Source organism: Polyodon spathula, chromosome 8, assembly GCF_017654505.1.
Source record: "Polyodon spathula isolate WHYD16114869_AA chromosome 8, ASM1765450v1, whole genome shotgun sequence".
Classification (NCBI taxonomy): domain Eukaryota; kingdom Metazoa; phylum Chordata; class Actinopteri; order Acipenseriformes; family Polyodontidae; genus Polyodon; species Polyodon spathula.
In genome coordinates this window covers 45698980-45714521 of record NC_054541.1, presented here as the reverse complement: position 1 = coordinate 45714521, position 15542 = coordinate 45698980, and the positions used below count along the sequence as shown (strand labels likewise).

General features: G+C 37.7%; 1 protein-coding gene across 3 annotated transcripts in view; it reads left to right on the top strand.

Annotated features, from left to right (window-relative positions):
* Positions 1–1494: 1494 nt before the first annotated feature.
* LOC121320033 (otogelin-like protein) overlaps positions 1495–15542 on the top strand; it is a 53200-nt gene continuing 39152 nt past the window's right edge. For 2 of the 3 annotated variants that reach the window (XM_041258152.1, XM_041258151.1), the window contains exons 1-16: positions 1495–1848; positions 2460–2502; positions 3190–3238; positions 3578–3665; positions 4669–4761; positions 6706–6860; positions 7521–7642; positions 8995–9200; positions 10137–10261; positions 10718–10824; positions 11739–11845; positions 11948–12073; positions 12579–12687; positions 13342–13388; positions 14032–14177; positions 15306–15438. In XM_041258152.1, the coding sequence (XP_041114086.1) occupies positions 1773–1848; positions 2460–2502; positions 3190–3238; positions 3578–3665; positions 4669–4761; positions 6706–6860; positions 7521–7642; positions 8995–9200; positions 10137–10261; positions 10718–10824; positions 11739–11845; positions 11948–12073; positions 12579–12687; positions 13342–13388; positions 14032–14177; positions 15306–15438 (1732 nt within the window). In that variant the 5' untranslated portion in view covers positions 1495–1772. The remainder of the gene's footprint in view (positions 1849–2459; positions 2503–3189; positions 3239–3577; positions 3666–4668; positions 4762–6705; positions 6861–7520; positions 7643–8994; positions 9201–10136; positions 10262–10717; positions 10825–11738; positions 11846–11947; positions 12074–12578; positions 12688–13341; positions 13389–14031; positions 14178–15305; positions 15439–15542) is intronic. The other variant, XM_041258153.1, reaches the window with a different exon arrangement.

Sequence of the window (15542 nt, the reverse complement as noted above, 5' to 3'; positions counted from 1 at the left end):
ATTACAAAGTGTAGCTTTAATATAACATGTTCGCCCGTTTATATTAAATTGTCATGTTAATAAAATAAAAAAATAGTGTTGGTAATAAATAACAAAGTGTTACTCATGTCACAGAAGCTGTGTATTAGTGATGTTAGTCTTGCATCCATTTCGTGAAAAAAGGAAGGGCTTTAATCATCGGTTGAAAACTTCCTCTTTGAATGCCATGTGCAAAACATGGAAAATATGAAGAGAGCATTTTAAGGTAGTTAAATGTTTACATTTTTAACATCAGAACATTGATTTGTCACCAAAGGTTGATTTAGAAACATCTGAATGACACTATTAATAGATACAGAGTTCTAAGAGTTTTTTAAAGGCTTTAAAGAGCTAAGCAGCTTAACACAAATCACTTGTACACTGCTTCCAAAAAATCTAATGTTGAAACAAGAATTTACTTCAGAAGACATTATTTCTTCAGACAGTTTTAGGGGAGCCCAAACATACCTTACATACCAAAATAACACAGATATGGATCACCTGCAGGAGAATAATGTACTCATTGTCTGAATTGAGGATGACAAGGTTAAGATTTGTATTGAACTGATTATCTCAAGCTTTATCTTCATTTTTAATTATCTTCTAAGGTACCCTGCAGGTCAAGTTAAATTACAGATTCAATATGAAACTGCAATATCTCGTTACAAATGAAATAGTCAGAATTTCAAAAACTTACATTCAATGACGAATGTTTAGACTAAGTCGTTCTTAATATCTTTTGCCATGCTTTCAGTAAGGTTCATGTATGGTGACTGGCTGGACCATTACAAAACTGTCTAGCTCAGATTTCAAAGAAAACATGACAAGAAGCGATGCCAAAAAAAGTTTCAAGAATATATATATATATATATATATATATATATATATATATATATATATATATATATATGAATTGTATCTTACATACATTGTTCAAGTGTTTTGAATCAATAATAGATACCCTACCAGTACAGTTAAAAATAATAATAATTGCAGAGAAGGTAGCTGTTACCATTTATAACAAAGACAGTAATTTTAAGGTCCACTGTAGTTATTAGGGAGTTACCTGTGTCAATGTACTGTACATCTGCCTATCAAATTCCATAGCAGAGAAAGTGAAAAGAACCTTCCGACAGTTAACACGTGTGCCCATCCTTTGTATATCCAGTTGCATGTTTAGGGTCCCGTCAGGTATTTTGTGCCAAAATGGAGAAAGAGTATAGGTCATTAGGGAATGTGAAATACAAAGACGGGTGCAAACTAAAGATACAAATTGATCCGATAGTAGGTTACAAATCTGGTACAGGTGCGAAAATAACAGATTGGTCAACACATTCTCACAATTACAAATGATCTAGGGCAGTCGGTAAGTTCAGGTGTTGTTAACGCGTGACATGGCATTATATTTTGCTAGTCGAGTAATTTAACTAAGAAGGCATTAATTCAGGCTGGGCATTAGGACAGGTAGAATTTGCAAGACGACTGTGAGTCAGTGTAACTAATACACCCGCCGGTAAGGAGTTACCAAGCATTACTAATGAGACCAACTGCTCCAAGAAAGATTTCATGAAGATTTGAGAGTGCCTGCAAAGATTTGTGTCGGAGGAAGGATTTCTGCCGCTCAGAAAGACATAGCGACGGCATTTCTGTACAAATTCTGACAACACAGATCAAAAAACACATCTAAACTAACACATACATTAAGATGCCCTCATAATTTTATTACTGATTTCTATTTAGGACGCAACACTGAAATGATCAGTAAGAGGAATTTAAAATTAATGATATCCTGGACTGTGGTACTGTTTTACCTGTTGCTCTTGTTTCAAGGTAAGCTGGTCTTTTTCTCGTTGCTTTGTAGTCTAAAGCCTTTATTATAACATTTGTTGTTTTATTATTAGAGTTATACCTTGTTGTCAACTTACATGCCTTGGTTTACGCTTCTCTATATGCTAGCTACCTGTACATGTTTCTGTGTCATGAATGTATTATTATTAAATTCTGTAACGTCTTATAAGTTAGTAAACACACACACACACACACACACACACACACATTGTTTTGTGCAGTGCACTAGGCATCTATCACCATACCTTAATAGCACAGTTATCGTAAATGCTGAATTACTTATAAGCACAAACAAAACAAAACATTCAGTAGACTATGGTCAGATATATCATTTCAGAGTGATAATGTTAGTTCACTATTATTGGAAATTAACCTTAATTTCTGTAATCTGTGTAGTGCCTTTTAAAATCCTCATATGAAACAACATGTATATATAGCTAGTAGTATGTACTTCAAGAAACCATCACTGACAAACGCTTCGAAATACAATACAGAAGAATAGTATGTTCACGATGCTATAATACACACATTTCATAGTATCCTGTTTGTGTTTCGAATAATTTGGCAAAATAGCTGTGTTTTTTGTCCATTAGGTTTTAGCTGTCAGTCTGCAAGTCTACAAAGTAGAATACAAAGGTAAGTCAAATTAAAATCTCCGTGTTAATAAAAATGTATTACAAAATAATTGTTTTCGGGGGGGGGGGGGAATGCAATACAGAATTCCAAAAGCTAATAGCACAGTGGTTGACTGACTCTAAATACTACGGGTATTAAATCTATACTTCAATGCATTGTTAGTCCTTTATGTTCACTTGATGATTACATGCACATTTAAAAAGATACCTACACTGTAGTATTAGAAAACAGGTATAATACATTTGCTATAATTAGTATTTAAATTATGTAAGATATACTTGTTTTAAAATAATGTTACATCTTGTTGTTTGATAATATGGCCAAACGTTTTGCATCACCTAGAATTTTAGGATTGATGCATTAAAATAAATAAATAAATAAAAACAAAAAATACTACCATAATAGTAGTACAGTACTTCATGTTAGATTTCAAAATGTCACATTTTTTCGGTTTTTGTCAGTTTTTTGTTAAGTGTATGGAAAACTACAATAAAGCGGTATGTAGTTAAATGTGTTAACATATGTTAACGGGTTTCATGCGACTTTATGAAGCAAAATGAGTTAATTCTATAGGGTGATACAACACTTTTGACCATAGCTGTATTTGTGCCAGAAAATGAACTTCTTTAGGTTTCTGTAAGGCAGTTCAAATCTTGGGTAACACAGGCTGCTTTTTGTTCATTCCAGGAAGAGATTTAATGCATTTCGACAGAAACGAGATCTCTTCACAGAAGAGGTAGGTTATACCTAAGAGAAAGAAAACGAAAAGAAAAAAAAAACCCTAAGATCTTGAAGCACAGCTGATTCTACAAAGCCCCCTTTGTAAACCGCACACAAATAGCAAAACTGCTCAGGGGTTTGCACTGCAGTCTGCTGTACCCTGTCTGTGCAGATGCCGTCAATCATACTTATCAGCACTCGAGCGACGGCATTTCCATTTGTAGAACTGTAGCCTTCTGGAATATAAAGTCTTACAGTATTATAAATTAAATACAATCATAAATAAATAAAAACATTGCCATTAACATTGAACCACCTTAGAAGAGTTATCCCAAATCCCTTTTTTTCATAACAGACGTACAGACCGATGCTTTCTGAAACTGCCTTGCCAAGCAGTGTTATTCACAACCGGTCTTACACCCGAGACGCCGACACCCCTACAGGTAACTTTTGTTTTTCACTACTAAACAAGGATTTGGTCAGTAAACATAAAATCAAAACAAAAGTAGAGCCCTGTGTCCATCAACATGGACATAAAGGTATGTATTAAATATATAAATTACTTATGTTGAGAAGTTCGTTAAAATTATAAGTTTATTTAGCCAATGTATGTGTTTTAATTGTTTTTAAAAAATATTGCAACTGTAGGGGATATACAAAATTTCAATATGTTTTATTGACGTTACAGTATCATTTATAAATGTTCTACTGATTTTAGGCAGGATAACTTTATTATGAAAATTGTACAAAGAATTAGGTCATATTTTCCAATAGTTTTTTTCATATGTTTTATCATCACAGTAATATTTGTGCATTTATACGGTATAATATAGCTACAACCTTTACTGTATAACAAGTGGACTAATAACACACAAGTGAGAAAGAGAGACTTCTGGTATTTTTAGTCAGTATTACTACATTTGAGATACTGAGCCATGCAGTGTCTTTAAATACAGCATGTAAAAAAGACACACAGTGACTAGAGGTTGCCATTTAATATTTGAGGTCAGAGGCGGTGGAGTTCTTAAAAGGAAGTTCGATGTTCTCAAAAAAACAAAAAAAATTGTGTCAAATTTTAATAGAAATGTTGAAGCTGACGAATCAAATGCCTGGAAATAGTGCATGTGGTGTGTGTTTCCCAAAATGTCAACGACAAACAGACACACCCTTTAATATCCATACGTTAAAGAATGGAGGCTTTTGACATTTTGTGGCGTCGCTGTCACTTGAATGCACTGTTGTTCAGTGTTCCACGGATTACTTAGAAACTGCTGAGAAAATAGGAAGCACTATACAGGCATGGGGGTTTCACAGGAACATGACCAGGGACCTGTCCATATGCATGCCAGCCAAGTAAGCAATGATTCTTTATTTCCAAATGAACAGCAAATGCAGTGCTCACATGATGGTTGTAACACATACTCTCATGCTGCCTTTACCTTTCAGCATCCTGCAATTGCCTTAATGGGGGCTGGTGCACAGAGGGCGGTCTCTGCGACTGCAGTGAGTTACAGGCTCATGGAGACCGATGTCAGATCAGTGAGTACCTGTCCTGTATTCATTGTTCTAACAATAGAGACTGGTCTAAAATAACTGCTTGTTCGTTGGTTTGGTACCTGCTTTTATACAGTGAATAAATTCACTGATTATTTTCCCCCAAAGACCAGATGCAGCAGAGTAAAATTAGAAGATGATGTCTCTGCTTTATTAGGTTCACCTCTTGAAATGAAGTAGGCAACTGAAATTAAGTTTTCCAATGCAACTGAAATCAAGTTTTCTAATGCAATTGAAATCAAGTTTTCCAATGCAACTGAAATCAAGTTTAAACTTAAGAAATGGCAAACAGGAAAAAAAACACTGCTCATTCAAAATGTGACCAGGTTCATTGTCTTCAGAGGTGCACGTCATGGTAAAAGACGATGAAAATTCATGTCGTGGGGTTGGATAGATATGGTTTCCTCACTACTGGAATCCAGCGACTCCTCTCACGTCACAATCCTCATCAAAAGTTAGTTACCAGTTGCATCTGGAGATGTTAAATGTTCCAGTCAGGCACCTAACATCTAATATGATAAATGTTTGCTTCTACCATTTTATGGCCAACTAGAACACCTAGCTGCATGCTGTACAGTCACATAACAAGTCATGTGGTTTAGGCCCTTTGCTTAACATTTCTTAACGTTTCACATTATATCGATACAGTTCCTCAAATAGCGTTCCCTGTAGAGCTCCGTATATTTGTAATGCATCTTATTCAATTGCATGTTGCATTCCATCTGCAGTTGTAATAATTTAATCCCAGCAGCGTTCAGCAGCTCCAATTGTGCAAGCCGCCATTTGGGCTGCAGCAATACACACGGCACACAAATAATGGGCATGTTCTCATATTTGGACTTTGATCAAACTCTGCCAAGAAGTGGATGGGAGGAGTGTTTGTCATCTCAGCATGCAGAACAATGATATCCTTTCTTGAGATCCTCAAGTGCCATTTCCATTAAATGCTAAAAAGAAACTGTGTGGATGTGTATTTTAAGCTTAATGGCATGACGTGAAGTGATGCAGCCAGTATTCTCAAACAAAGAGAGCCTTAACTTCCCTGGCAGGGTGGATTACCACCTGAGTGCCCACTATCTAGGTGCCCCATATAGAGGTTCTAGAATTTCTATAAGTGTGGCATTCTAGAATTCTAAAAGATGTTTTGTCTGGTGTCAAAAATATTTCTTCAGTTGTGGGTGATTTCGTTAAGCAAAGTGTTTTGCTTGTCATGTTTTTATAGTAACTCTACTGATTAGGCTTTATTAGCATTTTCTATGCTGTTGGGTTAATTAAATAATGAAGGGTTCTATATTAAATGATTAACCATTCCGGTTGAAACAGTTGAAGAGCAGGCGTTTGAAATTGTGCTGATTATCCCTAGTGGTGAAAAGCTGTCTTTATTATGTATGAAGATGGGCTTAATTTTGTGATTTTCTGTTTCAGGCCAACCCATTAAGTGTCCATATCCTCATTTGTGATTTTTTGGAGCATTTGTAACTGGCTTCTGTGTACCTGTTATTTAAATGTTTAATTTTTATACTGCAAAAGTCTCAATGTAATGTATCAAACTACATAAATACAGCTTGTGTTCTGATTTGATCAAAGAAAAATGCATTTGGTACTTGGGTTCAGGCCATTCACATAACAAGCTATGTACCCCAAGCCCATAACTGTCATACAAATCATGCAAAAAATGTAACTGTCATCAAATCCAGTACATGGAGGTACCTGACCTTCCTAGCAATTTCTGATGAGCAGTCAACTAACACACAGTAAAAGGAAGATAAATGAAAGAACAGACCAGATGTGCTGTTAACAACAATTGCATGAGTGATATTTGCATATTGATAGAAACATGTGTTATTAAGATGTTTACTCACTTTGAGATCTTCCAGTTTTGTTAACCTGTTACGTAGTGTATTTTGTTCATGGCTTCTCTTTCCTTAGTCCCTAACATGGGACAGGACCGGGATGGAATCTGTAGATCCTGGGGACAGTACCACTATGAATCCTTTGATGGCATCTACTATTACTTCCCGGGAACGTGTTCCTACATCCTTGCCAAAGACTGCCACGCAACAGAACCGCAGTACACAATCTGGGTATGGACAAGCACATTGTTATACTTAGATAAACAAAAGCAGCTGCTAATAGATAAGCCACATGTTACGACTTGATATATGATTGAATTATTATTGGACATAAATGTGAAGGAACAAACAGTAGCACAGCAGCATTAGATAAACACCATTCATGAAAACAGTTGGATTCAGTAGTGTGTTACGTGGCAGAAGATGGCCATATTTACCACTTTTAATGTATATAACAATTCTCCAAGTATTCAAGTAGCATTACAGTAAGGGGATGTTAAAAATTCAAGGATGTCAAGAATTGCTTAAAATTGGCTACACATTCTTCTCCTAGTTACACAGTACATTGATGCACAGATGCATTTTAAATAGAAAAAAAAGCTAGTGCTTTTATCACTAAAAGCATAAACTTTGCATATGTGGATATCTAAGGCCAATACATTCCATTATTCCCTATGCCAGAGCACTCTTAATTGACTCGTAAAAGTATTACAATTTTAATATCGCCCAAACCAGCCTGTGAATATTCTTTTTGTGCGGAATCCAGACAGTGGCAAACGTCAAGCGAAATTGTTGGTGAAAGCAAAGCCCTTTATACATTAACTCAATTACACAGAAGTCCCCAGGGGTTCGAGGCTAATCTCTAGTAATTATTTTCTCCTTAATTTGCAGGTTCATAACAGCCGTGACTGCGATGGCTCAGTGTACTCCTGTCACAGATCTCTGAGTCTGTTTTTCCACAACAAAGATGAGATCCACATTATTGGCCATGAAGTCAAGAAGGGTGGCATAAGGTAACTGCCAAAGAACTTTCTGGAAGTTATGATGTAGACAAGATGCTTACAGGGGTAGAATGTTTTCTAATTCATGCTTGGAACTTGAGAATACATTTGATGCGTTGTTCAGATCAGTAGGAGTATGGACAAAGAATGCCTTCAAAGACTATTTGTAGATACCGGTACTAAGTTGTGTCAAATATAACAAGTGTAAAAAAAGGTGATATTAAATAAAATGTAAAAAATATTTTAAATTAGATAGCCCTTTCAGTGTCTTTTTCAATGTATTTTGTGTAATACACTACCATAAATGCATTAAGTTTAACTGAATACTATCAAGTATTCTAAAATAATTTTATTAGGGTTTGTTGCAGAGTCTTTAGAGATGAATTATATTCTCCAAAAGCCAGAGTATAACCCTAAATGAAAGCAAATTAAAGATGAAATAATGTAATTGTTAAGATTCAATGACCCATTTTAAAAGGGCTGGAGTAATGTGGTGTGGCTGCCCACCGTTGGGATTTCATTTTGCCAGGGTACTGTGCTTTAGGTATGATGTGTTCAAACCAAAATGCAGTAGGATTGAAATTCAGCATTCCGAGAGGCAGTTTGCTCTGGTGGATAGAGCCAAGAACTAAGAAAGAGGAGGTCACAGGTTCAAATTCCAGCTGAGCCATCGGTATACTGGACGACCTTGAACAAGTTACTCGATCTCTCTGTATGAGAGTCCTGTTCATTTTGCTCACACGGAAGAACAGTTAGAACTACTGTAAATGGCTTTTATTCTCTTTGAAATTAAAGGGACATTTTAGGTCATCTACATTGTCCTAATATTTTATGTCTTCCCTGTTTCGTATCCTGTTATGTGTAGTCTGTATGATCCTTTATTGCTGTTTTTGCTTAGATCATTATTCGCAGTGCAAAGCATTTCAGCTGAAGGTACTTCAGAAAGGATGCTGATGTAGGGAAGTGAGGTGGGGAAACAAATTAACATTACACTGTGCACTGCAGCTGGTGCAGCACTGATATGCTTCCCTACAGGAAGGTGATGTTTTGCAAGCAGTGTTTGCTGGAATAGTTAGTAATCATGACAAACAATAAAATAACAGATGAGGATATTAAACAAATTGAGAAGTTCATCATTCTGTACTCTCTCTTCTACCTGCAGTGCATATGGGGTCCCCATCTTCATTGTCAGCTGGAGAAAATATGGACTTGTGTTGTATTCAAGTGAAAGCTTCCCTTTAGAACCATGTCAGCTATAAATCACACACAAGAAATCAACCGATCACAGTTATAAATTGTCAAAAGTCCTCCAATCTTGATCACACTAATGTTTTTCTGTTACTATTTTTCTGTTTGTGTTTCAGACTGGCTCTGCCCTTGACCATTGGAAATGCATTCATAGAGCGACTGGCTGATTACATCCTGGTAAAGAGCACCTTTGGGTTTTCCCTGGCCTGGGACGGGAGCTCTGGCGTTTACGTCAAAATGACCGAGGAACACAAAGGGAGGCCTTGTGGACTCTGTGGAAACTACAATGACGATGGATCGGATGACCTCACCACCAGCTACAGTAAGACAAACAGGCCGGCAGTAGCTCTCCATTCATTCATAGCCAAATTGCATGTAATTATTTATATAAGCACAATGTACATGTATATAGGCCTTTCATGCCAGCATCTCAAAACGCTGTATAATAGCAGCATTAAAATATGTCCTTGGTGTTAGAGTGAGACACCTAGCCAGCCTTTCAGCCAAATGCCTCATTAAAGGAAAAGCTGTACTGTTTAAATGGCTGAATGACTTGGCTTGCCTTGTTTTAAACTGTGGCAGGTTCTCAGACTGAATACGTGCTGATCTTCACCTGAGTGATGTGCATGATTTCACTTATAACTTTAAACTCTGTTTTCAAAATGGCCACTCTAGTGTCTTGGGGGTTGAGATCTGTCCTCCGAATCGCTGCAGGAAGAAAACAAAACAAAACAAAAAAAAAAAAAAAAAGGTGCTGTGGATTATCTGTTACGTACCACATCGTGGAACACTATTGCTGTGTTATCTGTTTGACAATGTGGGCAATAATCCTTACACTATCAGCGCTCTAGAGCGGCCATTTTGCAAAGGTCTTTGAAACAGACTTTAAAGTTATAAGTGTAAAAAGTTGTCAGGACGTAAACAATGAAAAGAAAAATTACAGGTACATTATTTAAACAGTTCTAGCAACATGTGGGGACATGAAACACTATATTTTTTTCGGAACCCTGCTACTTTCTCTTTAAGGATCTGCATGCGTGGGGTGACCAAAGCTGTCCCTTCCACTCCTGGTCTTTGTTCCAGACCTGTTCTATTGAACCAGTTAAATCTCCATCTAGACCCTGAAGTACTTAATTATATAATTTTACCTGTTAAACCTGGAGTGGAATAGCCCTCCAGCACCATGATTGGATACCCCTGAGTTAATGTATTTTTTTTGTACTTCCTTACCTGTCTAATGTGACTTGCTTTTCTCCAGATGTGCAGACAGAGGATATTGCCCATTTTGGAAACAGCTGGGTGGTACAGCTGCCCTCTGAAGCATCGTGCCAGCCCCCGGAGGAGGATTTCCCTGGCCCTTGCTCAAGCGAATTTGCCATGGAAGTGAGTTATCATACGCAGCTTGAGAGACATCAGTTATATCCCTCCTGACAGAAACTGTTTCATAACTCATAATTTAATACTTTAATTATCTAATGAAGAAGCATAAGTCATGGCCCCATTAGGACCCAACAATAGAAACTGTAGAGTGTTGTCTCGTGCACAAAGACAGAATTGAAATTCTCAACATTACAATTTCTTAAGCGTCAATGGGTAAATGTAGACTGGTAACTTTGAGTTAATTTAGGGACTGTAGTCAGTAACAGTTATGAGAGCTTGTATCGAACAGAGATGAAACCAAAAGGCAAACCTTACAGTAGCTACTTTGCAATTGAAAAGAGTTTTCAATCTAATTTTAACATATTGTATATTATTATTATTATTATTATTATTATTATTATTATTGTTGTTGTTGTTGTTGTTTCTCATTCTCTCATTTTCTCATTCTGTTTGATGCAGGACGCATTGGACAAGTGCACTGCTATCTTGTTCTTCCCTTTTGTCTCCTGTCACAAGAACATTGATCCTAACCCATATGTTGCTAGCTGTGCCAGTGATCTATGTGTGTAAGTTTGCATATTGCTTGTAAGTGTGTCTACTAGATTAGATTGTGGACAGTCCTGCTGAAAGAGATTCACATACATTTTACCAGGGCTTTCCCTATGAAACTGTAGACCACCCCCTGGCAAGCTCCTATTCTCCTATGTAATTAAAATATCCTTGCCCACCTTAAGGGCATTTGTATTTATTTATATATTTATTTTGGCACCTGTTCAATGCAAAAGTTTCCCTGAGGAGATTTACCTTTTATAATGAGAGGCTTATATTTATTAAGGGACGTAATTAAAAAATCTTTGGGGCTGCTTCAAAGAATTAAGTTATAAAGGACTGCTATTTTGTCGCTGAGTGAAACCTTCTCAATATTGCTATGTGGGAATGAAGGGGAGGGTTTGCCTAGGAACTCTGGGCAGGCCCTTATGGCATTCTTCACCGTGGTTGTTGACTGGGGCCTGTGTGAATGCTGGCAACGTATTTCCTTTATAGCTGCACCTGTTCTATAATATAGAGAAGGGAGCCGTGAGACCAAGTCTCGCCGCTAAGAAATGCAGGCTCTTGTTAAAGTGGAAAGTGTCCGAATGCAATTCAAGACAGCTTTTTGTTAGTGATACATTTCAATGTTTGTTTTTAAATCACCACTACTTTACCTTAACTATACAAAAGAAAAGTATTGACAAGGCATTGATAAAACTCTTCCTTAAAGTGATTGAACGATGGGTTTAGTTTATTCACTTTGTGCATGCCAGGGCCCGCACAGGTCCATCTCAATAATTTTTGTTTTAGTTGTGATGTCTGGTACTACACTTAACTGGGCTATTGCAGCCACTCGTTCATCACCTCATTTCCTGCATTTAATACTTGTTTTAGCTGCAGTCACATTAATATTGTGAGATCATTTTTAGCATTTGATTTCCTGGAACAGATCAGAGGATGACGACACATTCTGCCGAGCGGTAACTGAGTACACCAGGGCCTGTTCCCACGCAGGCTACCCTGTGCGGGAGTGGAGAGAGAGCTTCCCTGCTTGCAGTAAGTAAAGCAGCGTGTACGTACCTGGTGCACTGTGCTGCATGACATCCACTACAGCCCTCACCGCCAGTCACACTCTGTCATACTGCACTCTGTTTGCAGCTGACGGGTGTGAAGACAGCTTTGTCCACCGGGATTGTATCAGCTGCTGTCCCCCAACCTGCACCTTTGAGAGGGAATGCCTGGGGAGCAATCTGCACTGTCTGGATGGCTGCTACTGCCCTGACGGTAAGCAATGGAATATTTTAAGCAGTAACTGATATACTGTAGTGACAAATACCCCCCCCCCCCCCATGCAATATGTAGCTCCCCCCCCGGCCCCCCCCTCCCCCCCCCCCACCCCCACCCACACCCCCCCACCCCCCCCCCCCCCCCCCCCCCCCATGACAATATGTAAAACATTTTGTGTAATGCATAATTTCATTTATGATATATATATATATATATATATATATATATATATATATATATATATATATATATATATATATATATATATATATATATAAAAGGCTATCAGTATAAGAACAACCATTATTATTCGTTTTAGTAACAAACTATAATACAGTCATCAAAGAGTTATTGGACAGCTTCTCATGGAATTTACACTGTATTAGACCTGTGTCCTAGTTCCACTGAGTTCTGTTCACATGTGAAATTGTCTTCAGTACTTGAACAATGACACTGCCAGTTTACATGTTTGTTTTGCAATGCTTTTTCTTCCTGTGATCAGGATTGATCATGGAGAATGGGAGTTGCATCTCTGTGGCAAACTGCCCCTGTGTGTACCATGGGACGTCCTACCCTTTGGGCTACGTACTGGAACAGGGCTGCAGTGTCTGGTAAGACCACTCTTGAATTGTTACTGGGCCCCTCTGAGCCTGTGCCGGAGCGAGCAGGTAGAATCCTGGCAATGGTAACAGACAAATGTACCAATCAAGAGAGAGGAGTCAGGAACCAATGAACTGTGACTGACTGAACAGGTTGGACTCAGCCAAAAAATGTTTTGAATTCAAAAAGCATTTTGACGGGAAAACCTGATGTGCATAACCGATGTAAAATGAAAATTACTACCCAAAACTGATTTATGACCAAGGATATTCTCATAAAAATGTCAAATCAATTGTGATTATATTGAAAAAGTATTGCAGGAATATGAAGAACAAAGCAGAAAATTAAGGAACGTAATTGCTTTGTGTTTAAAACCCACAGCCTGTTCAGTAACACTTTGAACGTAGCTTCCGTAACTAACAAGTCTAGCTGATTTACAGGCCAGTCACATTTCTCATTCAGTTCAGGTAGACGTTGGGGTCAATCCTGAATCATTTGATCAATAGAATAAACTTTGTTGATGGTTTTATTGCGTGTTAAAGTACACAGTTAGGTTTACGCCAGTTACTGTGTTATTGCTGAGTGATATGTGATTATTATTATTATTATTATTATTATTATTATTATTATTATTATTATTATTATTTTATTATTATCTCTTGCAGCATTTGCAGTGGTGGACTATGGAACTGCACAGAAAACAACTGCACAGGTAGTTATTTTATCAATGAAGTTGGGATTCATTTTGATCTTTTCCAGTTATCTGATGGTAGTGTGTTTCACACTCTTGTCTATAGTTGCTGATAAGACTCAGCTGGCCTTTTTCCTGATTCCATTAAAGACAAGCACTGATTACAATCTATGCACTTACTATCATTGCTACACTACCTGTACAGTTTGCCAGAACTAAGTTTTTAATCCAAGACTGTAGATTGCAAACTGTACAAACTGTGCAAGCTGCTGCCATGACAACACATTTGCGAACATAAATTGACACAAAAGTATACAAAAATTGGTATACAAAAGTAAGGTATTATATAGATTACAGAGAGTACAAGCTTCATATTTATATCATGTAAAGTTGTCCATTCCATTCCTGGTCTTTGTTCCAGCCCTGTTCTAAATTGTTTAGTTGAAACAATTAAACCTCCATCCAGACCCTGAAGTAGTTCATTACATTATTTTACCTGTTAAACCAGGAGTGGAATAGCTCTCCAGGAGCGTGATTGGTCACCCTTGGTATAACAGTTATAGATATATAGATACAGTACAGCTCTAGTAAGGAGACATTTATAAAAAGGAAGGATGATTTACACACATACAAGTGTTAATAATAGCTATTTTTGTTGGTACAGCGGAGTGCTCAGTCACAGGGGACACACACATCACCTCCTTCGACGGGCGCATATTCACGCTCGTGGGCACCTGCCAGTACGTTCTGGTGAAGAGCTGGAGAAGCACCAGGTTCACCCTGACGTTACAGAACATGCCCTGCGGTGAGGTAACACAAATTCCTCTGCTAATTCAAATTCTCAGTGTGATTATTTGTATTAAAAAAAAAAAAAAAGATGCTGGGAAACAAAGTGAGCTAATCTTTTTATTGGATGTAGCAATTTGTAATCTGCGCAGACACATTTTTAATAAGCCTTCAAGTGAACTCCCACAGTAATAAAGACTTTATATATACAGACTCAGCTGCTCATTTCAACACCTTGTTTGAATTTTGTGACAAAGCTGCTGTCTGAAGTGAACTGCTTTGAATTCATTATCAAAGAAATCGGTTGAATTATGATCAAATAGAGACCTTAATCTCCCTGGAAATATTGAGATCCATATCTGTGTTGCTATCAGCATGCACACTGTGGTGTGATGCACGGTTTCACTATTACACCTGACCTTCAGTTCTCATTGCACTGACAGACATAGCTGATTGCTGGAAAAAACAAACATTTCTTCTAAAGGGCAATTCAGGTTGCAATGTATTTTCTAGAACCAACATAGCCTAATGTACAGCATTTTGTTTTATTGACCCATCATACAGCTGAAAACTAGCGCTGACTATTGTTAGCAATCACAAATCCTCAGCACAATTTAGCACCATGTCAGTGTCTGCTCCAGATAAGTCTCTTGTTTGGCCTGTTTTATTACCTGCATCTGACATAAAAACAACAATTTATGTGAACTATAATTTAAAGCTACTGATATGATACAGATGTATTTTTTATTCAGAAATGTCACACGTATGTGTTAATTGTGTTCTGTTTATATTTATCAGATATTTTGATAGTTAGAAACGTGACATACATGTGTGTTTCTTTCTATTTTGCATTTTCGAGAGAGAGAGAGAGAGAGAGAGAGAGAGAGAGAGAGAGAGAGAGAGAGAGAGAGAGAGAGAGAGAGAGAGAGAGAGAGAGAGAGAGAGAGTGAGCCACAACATTTAAACAGCAAGGATGACATTGCCATTATAACACTCGTGCTACTAAAGGTTTTGTGCACGTTCAGAACACGTACAAATTTATTGCTCAAAAAGTGAACTTGTTTGCTCAAGTTGTACAGTTGCCATGTCCACAGCCCTGTGGTTGACACAACCTTTGCCTTCCTCTTCACATTAATGTCTGTTCTTGTGCAGAGCCTGGAGCACTCTTGCATCCAGTCGATAACGCTGGTGGTGGATGAGGATGTAACCCGGCAGGTGACCCTCACTAAAGATGGGGAGGTGCTGATTGGAGTAAAGCAGGCAGCCAGCCTCCCCTACTCTGATGGTAAGACACTGTGCCCTTCAAAGAACTGTGTAGGTTTTTAGAAGTGGTGGATCACATAGTAAGTAAGCGTGGTAAAAATGAACTGAGCAGAAACAACAGTGGAG